Source organism: Symphalangus syndactylus, chromosome 10 (assembly GCF_028878055.3).
Source record: "Symphalangus syndactylus isolate Jambi chromosome 10, NHGRI_mSymSyn1-v2.1_pri, whole genome shotgun sequence".
Taxonomy (NCBI): Eukaryota; Metazoa; Chordata; class Mammalia; order Primates; family Hylobatidae; genus Symphalangus; species Symphalangus syndactylus.
In genome coordinates, this window is record NC_072432.2 from 32,158,530 (window position 1) to 32,182,736 (window position 24,207).

At 32.9% G+C, this 24,207-nt stretch overlaps 1 protein-coding gene across 8 annotated transcripts in view; it reads left to right on the forward strand.

The window, feature by feature from the left end:
* The window catches only part of TBCK (TBC1 domain containing kinase), a 270,052-nt gene that overhangs the window by 76,413 nt on the left and 169,432 nt on the right, over nucleotides 1-24,207 (forward strand). For all 8 annotated transcript variants that reach the window (XM_055296817.2, XM_063611123.1, XM_063611122.1 and 5 more), the window contains 6 exons: nucleotides 503-601; nucleotides 2,223-2,285; nucleotides 4,520-4,646; nucleotides 6,101-6,151; nucleotides 7,423-7,506; nucleotides 19,032-19,117. In XM_055296817.2, the coding sequence (XP_055152792.1) occupies nucleotides 503-601; nucleotides 2,223-2,285; nucleotides 4,520-4,646; nucleotides 6,101-6,151; nucleotides 7,423-7,506; nucleotides 19,032-19,117 (510 nt within the window). The remainder of the gene's footprint in view (nucleotides 1-502; nucleotides 602-2,222; nucleotides 2,286-4,519; nucleotides 4,647-6,100; nucleotides 6,152-7,422; nucleotides 7,507-19,031; nucleotides 19,118-24,207) is intronic.

The following is a 24,207-nucleotide window of genomic DNA, read 5'->3' on the forward strand; positions in this document are numbered from 1 at the left end:
TAACAACATCTGTGTCCTTTGTCCTATTAATACTCTTCTAGAAATTTCTCCTAAGACACAAATTTATAAAAGTACAAATTTATATGCAAAGTGCAGAAGTACTCATAATATTAGCTTATAGTTATTGAACACTTCTCTATCACCACGTTTTTAACAGAGTGCTCTACCTGCATTATCTTATTTAACCCGTGTGAGGCTGGTACTATTATCCTCCATCTGACTCATTTAAAATCCCCCCAGAGCATCAAATAGAGAGGAAGGATTAAAAAACAGGTAGAATCAGCTGCTCTTCTTAATTATATAATACAAGTTTCTCAAGGTGTTAGGGATTCATTCCACTGCTTATTTATATGTATTAATAACACTAGACACAATAATTGCACATACTTTGAAATTTATTGCAAGTCACTTAAGTTTTATCACGAGTATATTCAGAACTGTCTAGACTAAAAGATGGCACTAGGTAATTTGGGACGTTTTCATTTCTTTTTTGATATCATAGGCTTATCCATATAAAAAAAACCAAATCTGGAAAGAAGCAAGAGTTGACATTCCTCCTCTTATGAGAGGTTTAACCTGGGCTGCTCTTCTGGGAGTTGAGGTAAGGAAAAAAGAGAAGGTTAGAAGCTGATTAATTATGCAAAGAAAGGATGGAGAGGGAGAGTGCTTTCCAAATATATATTTTTCTATTTATTAGAAAATTATATAGTAAAATATAAGCATTAGAATATTTGGCATTTTAAGTGGGAAGAATATAGGAAAACAATAGAAAAATATAATTGAGGGTTTATTAGATTATGCTATTTAATATTTCATTCATTAGTGGTCACAGAAAATGTTTTGATTATTACCAGAGAATATTTTAAGAATATGTGTCAGTTATAAGTGGGTAGTCCTGCTTATAAAGTATGCTTATTATAGAATATGATTATCTGTTTATAAATGGTTCTGTCTAAATTTGGAGAAATCTTTCCATCTAATCTGACTTGTCAAAATCACTAACATAATTTAGTGGCTTTTGGCACACCTGTTCCACCTGGACTATGCTACCAAGAGAAATAGCACTTTCTCTGTGGTTGTGAGGAAAGGAGAGGTGTCACAAATTATGGTGGCCTACAATACTAACAGAGAACTCTGATGACATGAATCATAATAATGGGCCAAGTTCTTGCCAGATTTTTTTCATTTCTTGTCAATTTCTTTGTCATCTTGTCTTCTTATATTCTCTTATAGATAATTATCCTTCCTTTTTAAAGAATTCCAATCAGGAATGGTGGCACATGCCTGTGGTCCCAGCTTCTTGGAAAGCTGAAGCAGGAGGATTACTTGAGCCCAGGAGTTTGAGGCTGCGACGAACCTTGGTTGTGCTACTGCACTCTAGCCTGGGTGATAGAACTAGACCCTGACTCTAAAAAAAAAGTTTTTTAAATCCTCAACTATTTTTAATCCTTTTCAGTCCTCTGTTTGAAGAATTTCCTTACTTCATTCCTGATTCCCTTGATAAGAGTCTACAAATGCCTTTGAGTTTGGTTGGTTACTTTACAAGAATGCCAATTGTTCAATATCATACATTAATCATTAGACTTGTAGAACAATATAATGCTAAAGTCCAAGAGGACTTCAGGTATCAGGTTGTCCAACTCTCATTAAATGAATGTCTCAAAGAAGCTGATATAGCAGGTATTGGAGTTTGAACCCTACTTCCTGGCTCTTTCTCTACCATGATAATAAGCCAGAATAATAATATTTTTTTCATGCTTGGTCCTATAGAACATGACCAAAATTTGTAGTTGTTTATTCAGTTATTTCTAATTTTTAAGAGTCTAACTGAAAAATGTAAATGACCTCTTTAGGCCCTAATGATTCTATCATGTAATTATAGACGTAACATAACAAGGTTGTGTTATGTCGTAGGGTCTGGGAGGTTGGCCAAACATACTTACTAGCTAAGTAATTAATCCCTGACATTTATGTTCTGGTATGTATAATTCAAGAGTTTGCCTCAACAAAATGGCAAATTGTCACTTAACAGAGAACTTCATCACAGATTGTCAAAGACGCAGAGAATTTCTCTTAAAATGAGTTCTACCCAGGGTTTGAATGTGCTTATCTGTAGTTGGGTAGGTTTCTAAAGATAGATATTTGTAAAAAATAGATTTCTCTGTATTACTATTTGTATTAAGGATATTATAAATTAATATATATTCTTTTATTTTTTGCAGGGAGCTATTCATGCCAAGTACGATGCAATTGATAAAGACACTCCAATTCCTACAGATAGACAAGTATGATTTAGGTTTTCTTAAGCAACCTAAGATAATTCTGCCAAATATTTAAATTTTAGGAAGGAGCATGAAGAAAGCCTCTTTCTCTCATGAATACAGAGACACTGCTGCATATTGTTAGAGAAACCATAACTCTTATGCTTATAAATGAGTAAGAACAATACCTTAAAGGACTTTAGGTGAAGTTACCTTTTTATTTTTTTATTTTTATTTATTTTTATTTTTTATTTATTTTTATTTTTTTATTTTTTTATTTTATTATTATACTTTAAGGTTTAGGGTACATGTGCACAATGTGCAGGTTTGTTACATATGTATACATGTGCCATGTTGGTGTGCTGCACCCATTAACTCGTCATTTAGCATTAGGTTTATCTCCTAATGCTATCCCTCCCCCCTCCCCCCACCCCACAACAGTCCCCGGAGTGTGATGTTCCCCTTCCTGTGTCCATGTGTTCTCATTGTTCAATTCCCACCTATGAGTGAGAACATGTGGTGTTTGGTTTTTTGTCCTTGCAACAGTTTACTGAGAATGATGATTTCCAGTTTCATCCATGTCCCTACAAAGGACATGAACTCATCATTTTTTATGGCTGCATAGTATTCCATGGTGTATATGTGCCACATTTTCTTAATCCAGTCTGTTGTTGTTGGACATTTGGGTTGGTTCCAAGTCTTTGCTATTGTGAATAGTGCCACAATAAACATACGTGTGCATGTGTCTTTATAGCAGCATGATTTATAGTCCTTTGGGTATATACCCAGTAATGGGATGGCTGGGTCAAATGGTATTTCTAGTTCTAGATCCCTGAGGAATCTCCACACTGACTTCCACAATGGTTGAACTAGTTTACAGTCCCACCAACAGTGTAAAAGTGTTCCTATTTCTCCACATCCTCTCCAGCACCTGTTGTTTCCTGACTTTTGAATGATGGCCATTCTAACTGGTGTGAGATGGTATCTCATTGTGGTTTTGATTTGCATTTCTCTGATGGCCAGTGATGATGAGCATTTTTTCATGTGTTTTTTGGCTGCATAAATGTCTTCTTTTGAGAAGTGTCTGTTCATGTCCTTCACCCACTTTTTGATGGGGTTGTTTGTTTTTTTCTTGTAAATTTGTTTGAGTTCATTGTAGATTCTGGATATTAGCCCTTTGTCAGATAAGTAGGTTGTGAAAATTTTCTCTCATTTTGTAGGTTGCCTGTTCACTCTGATGGTAGTTTCTTTTGCTGTGCAGAAGCTCCTTAGTTTAATTAGATCCCATTCATCAATTTTGGCTTTTGTTGGCATTGCTTTTGGTGTTTTAGACATGAAGTCCTTGCCCATGCCTATGTCCTGAATGGTAATGCTTAGGTTTTCTTCTAGAGTTTTTAGGGTTTTAGGTCTAACATGTAAGTCTTTAATCCATCTTGAATTAATTTTTGTATAAGGTGTAAGGAAGGGATCCAGTTTCAGCTTTCTACATGTGGCTAGCCAGTTTTCCCAGCACCATTTATTAAATAGGGAATCCTTTCCTCATTGCTTGTTTTTGTCAGGTTTGTCAAAGATCAGAGAGTTGTAGATATGCAGCATTATTTCTGAGGGCTCTGTTCTGTTCCATTGATCTATATCTCTGTTTTGGTACCAGTACCATGCTGTTTTGGTTACTGTAGCCTTGTAGTATAGTTTGAAGTCAGGTAGCGTGATGCCTCCAGCTTTGTTCTTTTGGCTTAGGATTGACTTGGCGATGCGGGCTCCTTTTTGGTTCCATATGAACTTGAAAGTAGTTTTTTCCAATTCTGTGAAGAAAGTCATTGGTAGCTTGATGGGGATGGCATTGAATCTATTTTTAAAAAATACTGTAGTTCTTCCTCTGAAAAATTTGCCCTTCATTTGGACCAGATTATGAAGGAAAATATTTTTGAAAAGTATATTAACACATACCTTTCAAAAGCATGGCACATGGATACATATGTAACAAACCTGCACATTGTGCACATGTACCCTAAAACTTAAAGTATAATAAAAAACAAAAAAAGAAATGGTCTGATTCTCCTGTTTAGGTATGCATACGGCTTCTTTAGTGTTTCCATAAGATCAATTAAAAAATTCAAAAAATTAGGTACTTAAGAAGTTGGTCTGTTTTGAAATTCATATTATAGCTTCTCCTTTTCCTTATTTAGTGAATAAGAATTAAGGGTTTATTGCGGATTACACAATTACTGTTTCACCTTATTATTTTGCTATTTGAACAGATTGAAGTGGATATTCCTCGCTGTCATCAGTACGATGAACTGTTATCATCACCAGAAGGTCATGCAAAATTTAGGCGTGTATTAAAAGCCTGGGTAGTGTCTCATCCTGATCTTGTGTATTGGCAAGGTAACTTTTGTAGTCATTAAAACTCCTCTGGAGTATTAGAAAATTGTTGCATAACTGACATGTAAAAAAATTAAAATATCTAAACATCCTTGTCTTTGGGAAAAGTCAATACTGACGCTCTGATTAATTTTTTTTTTTTTGAGACGGAGTCTCGCTCTGTTACCCAGGCTGGAGTGCAGTGGCGCCATCTCGGCTCACTGCAAGCTCTGTCTCCCAGGTTCACGCCATTCTCCAGCCTCAGCCTCTCCGAGTAGCTGGGACTACAGGCGCCCGCCACCACGCCTGGCTAATTTTTTGTATTTTTAGTAGAGACGGGGTTTCACCATAGTCTCGATCTCCTGACCTCGTGATCCGCCCACCTCGGCCTCCCAAAGTGCTGGGATTACAAGCGTGAGCCACCGCACCCGGAGCTCTGATTAATTTTTTGAGAGGTTTACATCCAAACATTTTTAAGAATCTTTGTCTAAATCCTAGTAGATATCATTTAAAAACATAATATTAATATGCAAGTTGATTAGCAAAGCAGAAAGAATATTTGGAGCTGTTGTGATCTTTGTGGATACATTTTTAAACGCCTATGCAAATTGTTAAATCAGTTGGGGCTAGTTGAGATTCTTATAGTTAATGATTTCTAATTTATACTTACCATGGCTATTAGCACTTAAGAATAGGCTATCATCCTAAAGTCCTCATTTTATTTATTGTCTTTTTTTCCCTTGTATCTTTAATGGTTCATGTCTTTTATTTTTAGCTTTGCCATTATTATTTTTGTGTTTGATAAAGAATGAGAAACCCATTCCAACACTATTTTTGAATGTGTTGTTATAAGTGGCTATTTTTATATTTCAGTTCTCTATTTCTTACTGGCCATAGTTTAAATAAAGCTATTATTTTTCTTAGCTCTGTGTATTTCAGAGCTATTCTATATCCTCCTAACAGTTGTAGGTAGATTTATGTACATTCTTTCAACATGACAATACATGCATATCATTATTGTCAATACAAGAAATGTCATATATTTGGAATTCACTTCATAATTTTTAAAGAATTTTTTTCATAATCCCAAAGAAAAAGAACATAGGCAAAACTCCATGTCCTAGATGAGAAAGTATGCCAAAAGATGTTAAGTAATTGCCAAGATTGTACATTTAGAGTCAGAGATGGGACAATATCCAAAGCATTGTAATATTCTTACATTTTTCTATTATTGTATTTCTCTTTTCGACTCATAATAATATAGATAATAATAACTGATTCATGTTGGACACATACCGTGTGCTACACTATCACTTACTCCCCATAGTAACTCATGAAGTAACATATTTCTGGATGGATAATGCTTCTAATGTTTAATCTACTTGGAGGTAATGCAAAGAACTGAATAAGGTATATATCTTCAATTCTACTAGATTATATTTATTTGACTTCTTTCTCCCAACCTCTCTCTATGTTAGGTCTTGACTCACTCTGTGCTCCATTCCTATATCTAAACTTCAATAATGAAGGTAAGCCTCTTTAATATTTAAATAATCATTGTGCATAATATTCTAAAATATTTGATTCAGACATGAAAGGTTTTTGTTTTTGTTTTAAGGTTCTTATTCTCTCCCTGGTAGATTTCTGTGAAACAATCTATTATAGACTCATTTTAGAGATGTGAAGGATTAACTTATTACTGGAGAGTTTCAGTTATGCTAAAGCTATTACTAGAAATTTAGTGGAATTTGATTATTCTAAATTCTTTAGAGATTAATTTTTGTCTAAGTATACTTTCTAAAGAATTTGTAAAGAAATCAATTATGGTGGCACTTTTCCATAAGCTTGCATCTCCAAAGCCCATAATCATTTTGGATACCTCTTCCTTAATGAAGACTTTTCTCATTCTCCTTCTTCAGCCCATAAAGCACTTTGTATTTATAAAAATTTATCTTGTGTCTATCTTGTATTCTAATACTTATATACTAATGTTGTAATATTTTTTGACAGCCCTTTTTCAACGGCAGGTTTTTTTTTCCTGCGCTTCTGCAATAACTTTATTATTGTAGGCTTTTCAATAAATACTAAATTCGAATAACTCCAATCCCTGAAATCACATATAGAGTGTGTTACTTGAATGTCTAGATGCCTTATCTGACGATCTCCTTATTTTCAGATTCTATTTCGTGACCGAATTTGCATTGATTTCTGGAATTAAGTAGAAATAGCATAATCTCAGAGAAATGAAACTTTACTCTTTGAATTATTTTTAAAATACTCTGTTCTCTGATATTCTCACTCATTAATCTAGACTAGAGTTTTTTACTATGTTTAGTTAGGCATAGCCAATTATCACTCATACTGACCCAAGCATAGTCAGGCGTCTTTGTTTGAAAATGTGAATTATAACACTATTCCTAAATCCAAAGTTCATAGACTCTGTTTGCATCAGCAGCACTTAAGGATCGTGAAGTCTGTATAACTTACTAATAATGATCATGCTTAGAAATTTTAAGAAACAACGTTTAGGTAATAAAAGTTTTGATTATTGTGTGATAATGATTGCCACACTAGTTTGAAATTGAAGTTATAGAATTATTATTTTTTGTTGTCTAAAATAAAAATATTTTCTATTTTAAAGATAGAGGCTTTTATCTCTTAATTTTGTTTTTCTAGCACTTGCTATCATAACTGTTATTTAATAGTACTATCAAGGAGTATGTGCTAAGTGAATGCGTCACTGCTGGTCATCTACCCTGTTAACTAATTTTTTACATGCCTTTGCCTTATTCTCTTTTAGCCTTGGCTTACGCATGTATGTCTGCTTTTATTCCCAAATACCTGTATAACTTCTTCTTAAAAGACAACTCACATGTAATACAAGGTAAGCAAATGTCTTTCCATGTCTTTCTACAGGGAAACTACTGACGTACTGGTGTGCTGATGTAATATTTGATTAAATTTAAGATTTTGACCCCCAAAATACGATGATAGTCCATCCAATAAAATCCATAAAGAGAAATTAGAAAGTTCAGTCTTTCCTCCAAATCCATAAAGAATTATGGTATTTTTCTAATGGATATTTGATACCTGATCTCATTTCAGTTCAAATGCAGGCATGTGAGTTTGAGAAAATAAGAGACTGCCATTTGTGTCTCTCACAATCAAAATTGCTCACAGAAAGCTTCACCATGGAGCAAGTCCATTGTAAATTAGTAAAAATTTAAATGTTTAATTGTGTAAGCAGAGTATTAAAAATACTTTTCATTTATCTCATTTCCCATGCATGCATACCCAAAATATACTCCCTCTTTTTTCAACTTCCCTAAAATATACCTCCTCCTTAAGAGTTCATGTCATAGCATAACCTGTTTGTGAATTCATTCAGGACAACTTTAGCCACATTCAAACTTCTACTATAATTTCCTGAACTCTTTTTTGGAAGTAATATAATAGAAGTTAAAAATATGCAGATTTAGATAGAAAAAAACAATCCTAAAATTTATGTGGACCCACAAAAGACCCAGAATAGCCAAAGCTGTCCTGAGCAAAAAGAACAAAACTGGAGGAATCACATTATCTGACTTCAAATTATACTACAGAGCTATAGTAACTGAAACAAAATGGTACTGGCATAAAAACAGACACATAGACCAGTAGAACAGAATAGAGAACCCAGAAGCAAATCTATAAACTTACAATGAACACATTTTCGACAGAGGTGTCAAGAACATTCACTATTCTTGAAGTCTCTTCAACAAATAGTTCTGAGAAAATTAGATCTTCATATGCAGAAGAATGAAACTAAACTTCTATCTGTCAACATACACAAAAATCAAATCAAAATGGATTAAAATCTTAAATCTAAGACCTCAAGTTATGAAACTACTATAAGAAAACATTGGGGAAACTCTCCAGGACGTTGGTCCAGGCAAAGATCTTGAGTAATACCCCATAAGCAGAGGCAAACAGCAAAAATGGACAAATGAGATCACATCAAGTTAAAAACCTTCTGAACAGCAAAGGAGACAATCAACAAAGTTAGGAGACAACTCACAGAATGGGAGAAAATATTTGAAAACTACCCACCTGATAAGGGATTAACAGCCAGAATATATAGGAAGCTCAAATAACTCTATAGAAAAAAAATCTAATAATCTGATTTTAAAAAGGGCAAAAGATTTGATTACACATTTCTCAAAAGAAGACATACACATGGCAAACAGGCTTCTGAAAAGGTGCTCAACATCATTGATGATCAGAGAAATTCAAGTCAAAACTACAATGAGATACCGTGTCACTCTAGTTAAAATGGCTTTAACTAGAGGCAATAACAAATGCTGGTGAGGATGTAGAGAAAAAGGAACCCTCATGCACTGTTGGTGGTAATGTAAGTTAGTATAACCACTATGGAGAACAGTTTAGAGGTTCTTCAATAAACTGAAAGTAAACCTACCATATGATCCAGCCATCCTACTGCTAGGTATATACCCAAAAGAAAGGAAATGAGTATCAAAGAGATACCTGCACTCCCATGTTTATTGCAGCACCATTCACGATAGCCAAGATTTGGAAGCAACCTAAGTGTCCATCAACAGACAAGTGGGTAAAGAAAATGTGGCACTTAGTACACAATGGAGTTCTATTCAGCCCTAAGAAAAAATGAGATCCCGTTATTTTCAACAACATGGATGCAACTGGAGGTTATTATGTTAAATGAAATAAGCCAGGCACAAAAAGACAGGCTTCACATGTTCTCACTCATTGGTGGGATCTGAAAATCAAAACATTTGAACTCATGGAGATAGAGAGTAGAATGATGGTTACCACAGGCTGGGGACGGTAGTGGAGGGTAGGAGTTGGAGGATACACATTGTGCATGGTAAAAAAAAAAACAAAAACAAAAAAAACAAAACCAAAAGAATAAATAAGACCTGGTATTTGCTAGCACAACAGGGTGCCTATAGTTAATAATAATTTAATTGTACATTTTTAAATAAGTAAGAGTATATAATTGGATTGTTTTTAACACAAAAATACTTGAGGTGATGGATACCTCATTTTCCCTGAATGAGTTTATTATGCATTGCATGTCTATATCAATGTATCTCATTTACCCCATAAATATATGCACGTACTATGTACCCACAAAAGTTGAAAACAAAATAAAACGAGAAAACCCACACTTTTAAAACAGATAAGCGTTTAAAAATTTAATTTTCACTACTTATTGTATAATCTTGACAAATAATTTAAGTTCTATAGGTAACATTTTTCTCATATCTACAAAAAAAAATTATTGTAGAGGTTAAACATATGTAAATTTCTGGTACATAGAAATATTCAGTAAGTGCTATTATTTATTTCTTAACATTACTATTACTGTACTAGTTTTTGCTAGTGTTATTATTGTGGCATTATATACTGTTTTATATCCTTTCAACAAGATTCTGTGTATTTTAAGGCCAGGGAATTTTCTTATAGTTTTTCTGTTCTTTTAGAGCAGACTACAAAGCTGCTCACTCTCCCATTTACTGTTTTTGTGATGCTTATCAGATATCCTTTTGATCTTGTTTTGAACTATATATAATGCTTCATACATTATTTTAAACAACTTGAATCTGATTATTATATATATCATTATGGTTTTATGTAATTCCCCAGTTTTCATAAATGAAGTAGGAATACTAGATGTTGTATCTGATTTATCAAAAATTCTGAGTAAGTGGGATCTCAATTAGTAATAATTTTACTTGGTTAGAAATGAATATAAAATTAGAGTATCAGAGGTTGATATAATGGGAAAATAATTAGAAAGGAAGCAGAAAGGAAAATGTAAACTCAAAAAAGTAAAGCTAAAAGTAGGAGGAACAGAATATGGATAAATAGCTTAGCACATAAAAACATTTGTTTTTTCAGCATCATGTACCTTGAGGTATAGAGAAAAATAATTAAAACTTTTTAAAAATTTTGTGTTTACAAGCAAATTGAATCATGTGTTCATTCCTATATATCTGTGTCTACAGTGTAGATAGGAGTTAGAAATGGAAATAATGATCCATTATCTCTGTTAATTTTGAAACGCAAAATCCATTGTTGGCTTTTGTATTTTGAAATGGTTTGGTTTGACATAGATGTGCCCAATTCTTTGCACATTTTCTGTAGTGTGGACTTGTATAAAGTTGAGATTAATTCGAGAAAGATTTTTAGAAGGTACAGCTTTTTGCTTTGACTTTTTCTAATTAAGCAGGAGTGCATTTTGTAGTGGAAGTTGTTTTTTGCTTATAGATTACCTTAATAAGGCCATTGACTTCAAGGACCATGTTATACCTTCTTCAAAATTTATGAAGTAATGTTCCATTAGGTTGTGGCCTGTACCTTATTAAGAGGGATGTGCCCCATTCTTACTAATAGCTTCCTTCTTACCCTTATCAGTGATGTTTATTATAAAATTGATAGTGTACTCTTTCAGATTTCAGTTAATAGAAAAATGAGTGGATTTAATAAAACCTTGGGTAATATCACAAGATTTCAGAAACTATGCAATTTAAATAATCTGTCAAATAGTGACCAAAGACAAACTGAGAAGATTAAAAGTAAAAAATAATCAGGTTAGTATTTGTGCCATATAAAAAGAAATTTAATAATCATCAGCTAAATATGTCAGCAATATAATGCTGTTAGTTTCAAAGCTAACATGAAATTGTAGTGTTTACTGAACTTTCCAAATATAAAAGCCCAATTAATATACAGTGTTGGGCTAAATTTCTATACTTTAGAAAGACGAAAATATTGGGGAATCCTCAAATAAGCAATAAAAACAGGACTTATAACATGAGCTGATTAGACTGTTTCTTAGATGGCTGGATGATACCTGGCTAGATGGCCAGCTCTTAAAAGACCATATGAGACATCTTCTGTTACGTTGATTTCTATTTCTATTTCTAGATGCCTGTTACAAAACATAGAAATTGTCTTCCTCCCCAAATTTTATTTTTCTACTGTTTCATATCTCAGATACATACATTGTATATTAATAATGAATTTCCAACATGAAAAAGACAAATTTCCACCCTTTCTAATTGCAGGCTTTTTTAACACACTTTTCTGTTACAAGGTCTGGCTCTATCACCCAGGTTAGAGTGCCATGACACAATCTCAGCTCACTGCAACCTCCACCTCCTATGCCCAAGCCACCCTTCCACCTCAGCCTCCTGAGTAGCTGAGACTACAGGCATGCACCACCACATCTGGCTATTTTTTGTATTTTTTTGTAGAGACAGAGTTTGGCCATGTTGCCCAGGCTGATCTCAAACTCATGAGCTCAAGCCATTCACTCACCTCTGCCTCCCAAAGTGCTGTAATTACAGGAGTGAGCCACTGCGCCCAGCCTTAGCACACTTTTAAAAGGCATACTATACAGATATGCAAGACAATGTCTTGTTTAATTTATTAAATTAGAGACTATAGTGTACACAACATGAATTTGGAGAGACTTATCAGAAAGGCCAAAAAGGCTGGGCGCGGTAGCTCACGCCTGTAATCCCAGCACTTTGGGAGGCCGAGGAGGGCAGATCACGAGGTCAGGAGTTTGAGGCCAGCCTGGCCAACACGGTGAAACCCCATCCCTACTAAAAATACAAAAATAGCTGGGCGTGGTGGCAGGCGCCTGTAATCCCAGCTACTTGGGAGGCTGAGGCAGGAGAATCGCTTGAACCTGGGAGGTGGAGCTTGCAGTGAGCCGAGATTGCGCCACTGCACTCCAGCCTGGGTGACAGAGCAAGACTCCGTCTCAAAAAAAAAAAAAAAAAAGACCAAAAAGACTGTTCTTTAGTTTGATCAGTTTTGTCAGTAATACATTTTAACATCCAATATTATAATTAAAAGACCTCTCAACAATTATTGATTGCTTGTTTCTCTAAGTATTAATAATTTCCTCAGTTATGATTTCTATAAAATTGCATTTGAAATCTTGAATTGGTATTTAATTTTGAACTTCTTTAAAGCCACCATAAATGTTCTTTAATATTATGCTAAAAAATAATCAATAGACAAGGTGTTTTAAATCATTTGTCCAAATTTTATATTGACCATATGTTACATAAGAAAAAAACATAGTTTCAATTAATTTAGTCTTTCAGTGTATAACTGTGCTGACACTGTGCCATGCCAAGTACTGCTTACAGAATTGAGATTCTTTCAATAAATAACATTTATTCCTTTTCCAAAGGACTTCATAGTATGATACGATAAATAAATGTGAAAATGACTATAAGTCTAGGAGACAAGTATACATACTATTATGTTAGCACAGAGCAAGAAGTTTAGAGGGTTTCAATTTTCTTGTGTGTGGTAGCAAAAAGAAGAGATAGCATTCTGGAAAGGTTTCATAAAAGGAAGATACTTGATGAATTTGAAGTTTGAGTAGAATTTCATTGGTGAGAATACGTAAAGACATTCTTAGGACAGGGAACAAAGAAGAGGACTGAAGTAAAAGAGTGCAAAATGGGATGATAAAATATCCACTAATCAAATCTGGTCTGTCGGGTAGAAAAGAGAGATGGAAAGCTAAAGAAGGAGCTGAAACAGTACACTGTATATTGGTTACTAAAGTTTGATAGAACAGTGGTTTATTTTTCTTCAAAGTGTTTATTTTAGGCTTAGAAATATTCAGCTCTCATTTTATTGGGTTACTTCTTTGTTACTGTGTTTCTCTTTATTTTATAGAGTTTTAAGCTTTACACTTCAAAGTAGTAATTGATTTTTGGTTGGCATAAATATCACATGTACACTTTCTTCTCCACAAATTTTGGGAAGAATCCTAAGTCGTAAGAAACTAATCCATTTAAAAGCTAATTGTAGAAATGCATATTTACTGAATCTTTGAATTGCCTTTCCAGAAGTTAAAAGTTTCTATGTTCAATAGCAACTTGAATTGTTCTTTGAAAAAAAAAAGTTTTTATTACTATACACTAATAGAACTTAAAATATTTTCTATTGTAAAGTTTTTTCTAAAATATTATATATACACTCATGAGACTCTAAAATGCTTTACCTCTTATAGATTAGTAAAAAAATGATCAATTTAATCAAGATACCCTGTTTTTTTAACTTAGTTCTATTGACTTGTTACCAGCAGATATATTTAAGATATAATAAATTTAATTACTTTCTGACTTAAATGAGTATTTCTTATTATCGTTTGTACTATCAAATGATCACCAGAAACATTGTTATTGAGTTGAGTTGACAAACTACCAATACATGGGAACATTTCAAAATAACATACTGATTATGCAACTCAGGATTGGCTGTTGAGATTATCTAAGATTATTAAAATTATTCTGAGGTTCAGAATCTTAGAGTATTAATTGTATGGAAAAAATGGAGAAATTGGAAAGAAATCTATTGATTAGCATTTCAGCCATATTGGAAAACAAGTTTATAACTTGCAGGATAGGTGTATCTTAGGCTATTGAAGAGAAAGGCAGCTTCAGGCCAGTGAGGAACCAGGTAGACTATATTTGGCCAATGAAACTTTGGCACATTAAACATACTCTTGTAGTGTTTTATAAAACCAAGGCATATTCCCACTTGGAAGATGTGGTTGCTGCAAGTCAGAAAGGTAAAGATAAGAGGAGATATCATATAAATCTGGGAAATTAGGAGAAAGTTTCCCCAATTTTCTGTTTACCTGTACGTCTTTCTAAATCTTTTGAGGGAAAGAATCGTATCTTCTTCACTGTGATGTCCCCAACATTTAATATAGTACCACATATAGCTAGATTGACTGTACAACTAAATTGGGATGTTTCGGAGAGTTAAAAAGGGCACTGTACCAGATGCTGGGTCTACAGGTGCCAACTGGGACTCTCTCAGGCAAACTAGGAGGTAAGTTCATACTACACATATATATTCAGTAACTCTTGGAAGGAGAAAGAAGACAGACATACAAAGTCTAAAGTCCAATCATCAAAGGTGGGGTATAAAACTCTTCTTTCCCACCAAACAGTAACAATGAGAGTGAGAGAATATGCAATTTCACTCCAAAAGTTATGTATTTAGAAAGGTAGGGCATCGTATTTGGTTGGTGCAAAAGCAGTTGTGTTTTTTTCCATTACTTTTAATATATGTGCAGCTTAGTGCACATCTTTGCATAATGACTTTAATGATAAGATATTTGGAGATTGTAGTATACAGTCTTGTGATTTTTAAAAATACCTTGTATCATGTGACCAAGGAGATTTTTCCTGAAACAGTAAATGTCCTACCTACCCTTACTAGAAATATTATTATGATAACTATTAAGTGGGCTCATTTGTAGATTCTTTTTTTAACTAGAACAAGATATGTGAGAAGGAAAGAAAGTGGTTCACAAATGTAGCTCTAAAGATTACTTTTCTCTTTCCTTTCTCTTCTTTTGAACCCCTTCTTTCCACTTAGTTATAAAAGTTGGTGCTTGTTTTTTGTGCCTTTACTAGATAGGTCAAATTTTACAGCAGAAAACTTTGTAATGAGAAATAATTCGGTCAAATTTTACAGCAGAAAACTTTGTAATGAGAAATAATTCAGGTTCATTTGCATTAAAATAACGCTTCTTTTGAGTGCAGTGAGTCAACATTATCACCAAATGGTTTGGTTTGGGCACATTCTTAGTTGACAACAGATATGTAACTCCCAACCTATCTATATTTATCATCTTCGGGATAGATTAGTAGTCTGATGGAAAACAACAAATCGTTACAGAATTGAGAATACCATTTCTGATATGTGAGCTGAGGAAAACATTTGTTTTAAATCCCACCCATCATCTTTTATCTTCTTATCCTAGCTAAAAGAGTGAAAGCTGAAAAACTTTTCAGAAGGGAAAAATAAGGATACCTATATGTAGGGCTTTCTGAAATTTTGTCTCTGCATATATTTTTTGGAAAACAGATGGCTTATTTATAAACAGTTGCACAAAAATATGATAGTGTCATATAAAATTCTTACAATAAATTCATTGGGGATTGTCATGTTAATGTATATAACAAGCCATTTTAAAGGAGAGGAACAAAAATTTTTAATAAGAGCAACTAGAAGGGAAGACGACAATTTATTTTCATTTTATATTTTGTTGCAAAAATTGAAAGGTATAAGGTTTTACAAATATAAAATGAAGAAAATTTATATTAGAGTTTTTACTGTAATATAATAAACTTCACTTGAAGCTTAAATGGGAAATTTAATAAGAACCTTTATTTTTTTTTAAAATACCGTTTACCTCTATATAGGTCATGTGTAGGTTAGAAAACACTATCTTTGAAGTTAAGACTCTAGATTCATATCCTCATTATATAGTATAAATCACAATTACAGATTTTTTTTAACTTTTAGATTCAGGGTATGTGTACAGATTTGTTACATATGTAAATTGCATGTCATGGGGGTTTGGTGTACAGATTATTTCATCACCCAGGTAGTAAGCATAGCACCAGACAGGTAGGTTTTCAATCATCTCTCTCCTCTCACCTTCCTCCCTCAAGCGGTCCTGGAGTCTGTTATTCCCTTCTTTGTGTCCATGTCAATTACAGAGCTTTAACAATATTTTAATATCTCCTTAAAAAGAGTCAAGATTCTATGATTCCATTGAATCTTTGTTTTATTCTGTTTTTCTTTTTTTTTTTGTAACTACTCTTAAATTCTTTTATTTTGATTTACAAATCAAAAGGCATATATTTATTTTGATATTTTAAAAATTTACACCAAGGGGCTTTTAAATGCTTTTTTGAAATAACTGAGAATATTACATACTGCAGATTTCATCAGTTGTCACATGTGCTCCCTTTAGAGACAGAACTTTGTAAATATAACAGGCCATATTCTTATCTCATTTGAAAGCCTGTCCTGAGCAACCAAAACTTATGCTAGTTTTACAAATTATATTTGCATATATGAATTGATATATAACATATAACTTTTAATAATACATAAAATAAATTTACATATTTTGTCTGTGTGTGTGTGTGTATATATATGTATATGCAGTTATAACATATAAATCCATTCATCAGTGTTGGCCAGGCACAGTGGCTCAAGCCTGCAATCCCAGCACTTTGGGAGGCCAAGCCGGGCAGATCACCTGAGGTCAGGAGTTCGAGACCAGCCTGGGCAACAGGGTGAAACCCCGTCTCTACTAAAAATACAAAAGTTAGCTGGGTGTGGTGGCAGGACAGTGTTTTCATGATGGATTAGATTTCTTCAGCAGATCCTTAATTAGCCATGTAATTTTACATAGTAATTATTTTTATCAGGCTCAAATAAGAATGACATTTAATAAACTGGAGCATAGCTGTGGAAAATTGCCTGAGGTGTGAATTTCTGTTTTAAAATGAAGCATGCTTTTTAGAAGTTAATAACTATATGCTTTCATTGATATACAGTTGAATGCTTATAATTGTTGATGTCACATATCTTTGGCTTCTGAGTAAATTGGAACTATAAACACACCATCACTAATTGGAAGGAGAAATTAAAAAGTTAAAGAAAAGTTAAACCCAGAAGTTCCCTGGGCCCTTCAGATATATTTTGGGTCTTCACTTTGATCTATAATTCTTGAAACTGATGTAAATTGTATCTTTTTTGTGCAGAGAGGAAAAGGTGAGACAATGGACAGATAGAATACATTCTGTTGCAGTAGAATTAACATCAAGTCAAGAAAAAGTAGTACTTGAGTATCTTTTTTTTTAAATCCAGCATGGGTAAAAGTTCACATTCAATGAGGAATTCAGCTTTGTCATGGAATACAGCACCTCATCTTTTTTTTCTTTTTGTCCTGAAGCTCTTCTGTGTAGGATATGTGACATGTAAGATGTTTGCTTATAGGGAAATATGTATTGTATTTATCCATTTTCATGCTGCTGATAAAGACATACCTGATACTGGAAAAAAAAAAAGAGAGAGAGGTTTAATTGGACTTACATTTCCACATGGCTGGGGAAGCCCCAGAACGATGGCGGGAGGCAAAAGGCACTTCTTACATGGCAGCAGCAGGAGAAAATGAGGAAGAAGCAAAAGCAGAAACCCCTGAAGAACCCATCAGATCTTGTGAGACTTATTCACTATTATGAGAATAGCACGGAGAAGACCAGCCCCATGATTCAATTACCATACCCCGATCCCTCCCACAACATGTGGGAATTCTGGGAGATACAATTCAAGTTGAGATTTGGATGGGGACACAGCCAAACCATATTATCTATAAAATTCATGTGATCATTGGAAGCAAAGTATTATTTGAGAAAAGTAAGGGAAGACTACTTGTACTGATAGACTGTTAATAATTTAGTACTATTTCTTCAAATGTTAAAAGCTAAAAACAAAAAATAACAAGACAGACATTATTTTTTGAAGATTATTTTCACCAAATAATTGGTTTTAAAAATAGATGTTACTTTACTGTAGGAGAAAGTTGTGATTATGAAGGGAAAAGTTTTATGATGTTACTGTCATTTCAATTTCAAAAAAATGAGGTTGTCACCTGTAATCTCAGCACTTTGGGTGGCCAATACAGGAGGATTGCCTGAGCCCAGGAGTTTGAGACCGGCCTAGACAACATAGCGAAACCCAGTCTATATTTAAAAAAAAAAAAAGTTGAGCTCATTGAAATATGTATTAATCTTGGTTTTTTAATTAGTAAAAATATAATAGTTACTTGCCCTTGAGTAGATTGTTAGCACTATCTTGTTTAGATTAGTGCATAGTGAGTAAACTGGCAAGAATAGTAACTTTGGAAGAATGAAAAAACATGAACATATTCCTCATATTTCAGCTGAACTCTATGAATTCTAATAGAATTAGAATCAACAAAATATATTTTTAATTGCCTACTGTATCCCTACTTTCTGATTAAACATGGTATTCTTATTTCTAAATATGCCAAATTGCTAAGTTTTAGATGGAAATAAATTAGAACTGGGACAGATGCCTATATAGAGGCATATATTTTATCTGTATATATAAACAAATTTGAGACATAATTATTCCATTTGTGACTGCTTATAAATGTTCTCCTTCATTTAAGGATCTGCTACACTTTCTGAACATTCAACAAATACAAAGCAGATTTAAACAGAGAAAATGTGCTTGTAGAGTTTAACAGGAAAACATCATTTATCATGTGTACAATTTGTAACTCAAGAAATGAACTGATAACTCTGAAGGCAGACAATAGGTTGTGACAGTTTGTTGGTGTGCTTGTTTAATAATTAGCAGTAAGTAATTAAAATAGTAACAAAACAAAATTATCATGTAAAGTATTCTCATGGAGAAATTAAATCTCATTCAATGTATAAATAAAACTATATTTGAATATAATGTTCTTGGAGTACTGTATAAAAATGATGATTGTCTCAAACTTTGTAATTTCAGAGTATCTGACTGTCTTCTCTCAGATGATTGCATTTCATGATCCAGAGCTGAGTAATCATCTCAATGAGATTGGCTTCATTCCAGATGTAAGTACTTGGTGCATTAAAGGAACATGTGGTTAAAAGAAAATAAAGCAGAAATTATTAGCACAAAAGAGTGTATTTTTTTGATTTTTGTTGTCATAGTGCATATCTGAACAAGTTACTGCTACTAATTATAGCCTTATGTTAGAAAGTTTGTAGCTACTTTCCATACTTCCACCTTAAGTAATGAAAATAAGTCATTTTTCTTAGCATAGTTGATAGTATCAAATAGTTTTGAGAAACTCATTAGTGATAGTGTTGTATTAAACTGTGCTGTGAAGGCTTTTCACTCGGATTTTATGATATTCAGGCCTGATTTTGAAGATATAGGAAGTGTATGCTTAAGTGAAAGTAACTTCTGTGTTTTACTTGATACTACTTTGGGAGCTTAGATAGATTTTGGTTTTTCTTTTCTCTGTAGTCCACATCAAGCTAAAAGTCAGAGTTGAAAATCAAAGGTTAGCTGTAGCGTGACTTAGCCTGTTTTTTATTTGTTGTTTGTCACATAGAATCAAGCCCTTTTTAAAGGCTGTTGAATAAACATATATCAAAACATCACATTGTATCCAATAAATATATACAATTATTACTTATCAATTAAAAATAATAAATGACAGCATAGAGGAAAATAAATTAATAACAAAAGCTAGCTGCTTGGTGATGGGGATGCATTTGGTAGCATAGGTGCAAAGGAAATTGTTTTCTTGTTACATTTGACATTAAAAAATTTTTTTAACACTGTGAATGTATTACTCATTCAAAAGTTAAATTGAAGGCACCTGCCCTCAAGCAATTAGAATTTTTTAGGAAGATACTTTATTAAAAATTATTGATAAAAAACCAAAATGTTCACATTACATATCATTAAAGTAGGAAATGCAATTTATAAAATAATATTATGGTATTATCTCATTTTCATAAAATAGAATTTAGTGTATGTGTATATACATAGGAAAAGTTGAAAGGCTATACTCTAGAATATTAATTATGATTATATCATGTTACAGGAGTTATGGGTACTGAGGGGGCTTAAGTGCAATTTTTAATTGTTTTCATTGAAGGTGTTTTTTTTTGTAATGTGAAAAACTTTCTAAAACTGTATTATGTGATCATGTTTAATAGAATACAATAAAGCAGTTTATTAAAAACTGTTTATTCTCACAATGCATGGGAAGAAATATATTTTATATTGAGATCTGGGGCACACAGAATTCGAGTGGTGATGTGTATGTGTGTATACAACTAAAATAAGTTTTACAGAACAATGTTTTCTGCTTTCTACATGTGATGCATTGTGTTATTTTTGAAAAGTCTACATTTAATAAGTTGATTTTATAAACCTAAATTTGAAAAATACTTATATAAGGAATTTTAAAAATCAATAAAAACTGATTTTTAAAATTAAAGAATAAATATAAAAGGCTGTTGGAGTATAATATTATAAATGTGAGGTATAATACAATATAGATCCAATCTTATGGCTTGAGTTGAAGAAGCTGTCAAGGAGCTGACTGCCAAGTTGAAAATGGTGTTAGATTTTTGAGTAAAAAAGAATATTAAGTATTTAAAATATAGACTAAAAAAAGATAATTATTTTCAAAAACTTTTTATGAAGGCACCTAATTAAATTGTGCTCAGCACTGAACAGAAACAGAAAACATTTATGTAGACAAGTATGTGTGGAAACCAGGTATGGTGGCTTGTGCTTGAAAGGCTGAGGCAGGAGGATCACTTGAGGCTAGGAGTTTGAGACCAAAACAACATAGCAACACTTCATCTCTTTAAAAAATAATGTGTAGAATTATAAAGACAATCTGATAAAAATCCTTAGACATATTCAGGAACAGAGATTATATTAAGAAAGGAAACACACAAGGACAAATAACTTTAGTTAATCAGAAAATTGAATTCTGAATGAGTATGATGTAAGAAACAATGTTGAGTTAAAATATTGTTAAAACATAATTAATGTGAATACATATTAAATGTTTACTGTGTACCAAGCACTGTTCCACCCTCTTTAAATATTATCACTCATCAAATACTACAAGTTTATGAATCTGTGTAAAAAGTGACTTAAATATATATAAATCCACTTTGGGAAGGGCTAATAATAATGTGAAAATAAAATTCTAAATAATAACGTGAAAGGTAAAAGTAGGTGGGAATCAGTTAAAATGTGTTCTAATGTTTTAGCATTATTTAGAGGGAATGCTCATTTTATTTAGACATTAAGTCAGGGAACCTTTCAGATCTGAGATTTGATTGTACCCTCCTTGAAAGCTTTTAAGTTAGCCTGTTACTGTTTTCTGGATACTGGCAGAAAATGCAAGATTCCTGGGCCAGAGACCAAGGACATTATCACTAACAGTAGAGCAAGCAGCATAAGCATTAGCGTATTTGTGTTGGTTTCTCTTGCTCTCAAATCCTATGGAAACAACATCAAGGACCCAGATGATACCTGCATATGTAGTGGATTACATTACAAGAGAGAAACCATGAGCTTAAGGAATTGGAATTTTTTTTTCAATGGACAGTAAGCATGCCTTCCCTTTGTTCAAGAGAGAGAGCCTGTCTTTTTCTTCTAAGGCTATTAGCAAATCTGTCTTTTGTCTAGAAGAAGATTCCATTTCTGCTTTCCAAGGCTGTTTTTTATACAAACATATTTGAAAAGATAGTCTAGAACAAAGGACAGTAAATGTCTCTCCTCACAAGAAATTCAGAAGTTCAATAATTCACGTTAAAAATTTAATTTAATGGTAATCCTGAAAAGAATAAAGAGAGAATATGTAACTTCTAAACCAATGGAGGGGGTGCAGGATAGAACAAAGAAAAGACATTTAATCTTATAAAAGCAGAAAGAACATAGAAAGAATGTAAGCTAATTAAATGGCTTATTAAAGGAGATTTTCAGATATTTTTGAAAATCTATCTTGATAGTACTTATAAGAGATACATATAAAAACTTAAAGATATTGGCCAAAGGAGATTAAAAAAAAGTCAGGCAATTATTAACCAAAACAACATTAGTGATATTAATATAAGCTAGTAAAATACAAGAGAGAACACAAAACAGACCCATCCCTGTATAGGATTTGGTGGTATATGACAGAAATGACTGTACAATCAATTAGAAAAGAAAGCATTGTTGATGGTCCTGATTGAATAACTATGTGGATGTGGAGGGCAGTGTAAATGAAAGCCTAACTTCATACCACACATAAAAATAAATTCTAGATCCATTAGAATACTTAAATATGGAATATTATATTTGTATTTTTTTATCTAGGAAATCTTATTAAGGTTACAGAAAGTATAAAACAAATTTAAAAAGAGAGGATTGAAATTCAGGAGTAGTACAAAAGGGGCTTCTGTTGTATTGGTCATATTTTATTTTGGTTTAAAAAATTTTAGAGTAAATGTGGCAAAATGTTAATGCTCGTTAAATCTGAGTGGAGAGTACATTGGTGTTAAGTGTGCTGCTATGCAGGGTGAGTGAATTACTCAATAATTCAATAATTGTGACATAATATATTTATTTATGTTTCCCTGTTATGATCTACACATAAAATTACTCGAGCATTATTGCTTAACTTCTTGTAAAAAAATTCTGCAATAGTAGTATTATTAAGAAAGTAGTAGTGTGATTAGTCTTCAGAGACAGTTGTAAGTCATATGGGATGGGAAGTAATTCTTTGTGGGATAGGAATATCCAGCACATGGCAAATGCTGAGCATCCTGGACCCCCAACCACTCATTGCCACTAGCAATCCTCTAATCGTCATTACAAAAAAAATGCCTCTACACTCATTTCTGAGTAATTAATTCACATATATTTCTGAATGTCCTCTAGCAAATGGTTCTGTCACTTGTTAAGAATTTTAGAGTAAACAGAAAGAAATGAGGGGAAATAATATATCTTAACCTGAAGAAGAGTCCCATCTACAACTGTTTTCTTGTCACAGAGAGTGGGCAAAGTTATTCAACAAAGAAAGCTAAAGTGTTAATAGGAAGACTGTTTTTTGAAATCTTTTTCTTTGTGTTGTTTTTTAATTGAGCTGTTTTTCAAGCCTGTGGATAATATAAAAATGATGAGGTGTTTTTTAAATTCAATTTTGTGAACAGATTTAATGTTTTAATGTAGACATTATTGACAGTGAGTACTTATGGGAGGGGCATGATGAAATGGAGGACTTTTAAAAACATTTTTTAACTCTATTAATAACAGTTTAGCTGTATGTTGTTAGTTTGTGTATATAGCATTTTTTTAAAATTCCGAATGATTGTCTTTAATGTTCTACCTTTAATTATTGAGGTAACTTTCTATGCCTCTAACAATACAAGCCAGATTCATCAAGTAGAAGAGTGGGTACTTTGATAATGATTTACCAAACCGAGTTTCCTACCCAAGAACTAAACCTATCAAAGTAAGCCCTCATTAATCTTTCATCATTGAAATTCAGGCTTCCATTGCAGTAGAGATTGTGATTTCTGGCTTTTTTCCTTTTGCTCTGGGTCACGGAACTCTGAATACTCAGCACTGCTAAAGCTTGAATAGTTAGAAATATTGTACACTGATGTGATGCCTAGATTATACATTTCATGGTAGTTATGTGATTTACATATAAATAGAGTGAATAATGTGTATTTGATAAAATTGGGGACAGGTGATATTTATCATTTTTGTCTTGATATGTGTTTCTGCTTTTAAAAATATAGTAGGCCTCATTTAAAATGAGATTAGGAAAGTATGATTCATTCTTAAGGGAACTGTTTTCCTGAAATTCTGTGAATAGTATTCAGCTTGCAAATTATGAAGAGTTGTCAGGTAACCATTAAGAGAAATGATAAGGAGTGTATCAGTACTACGTGTGCCTTTTCAACCTACTGTCACAGGTAAAGATAAAGCTAACAAATTCCATGATATGCTGGTAAAGCCACTGACATTTAACTGCAATCTGAAAGGATGCTTATACTACTTAAAAGCTTATCACAATCATTTTCAAAATTTATATTCAGCTGAATTTAAACTGCTCAGAAATATTTATGCATTTGTTCCTTCATTTGTTCTTTACCTTCATTATGTTGTTGTT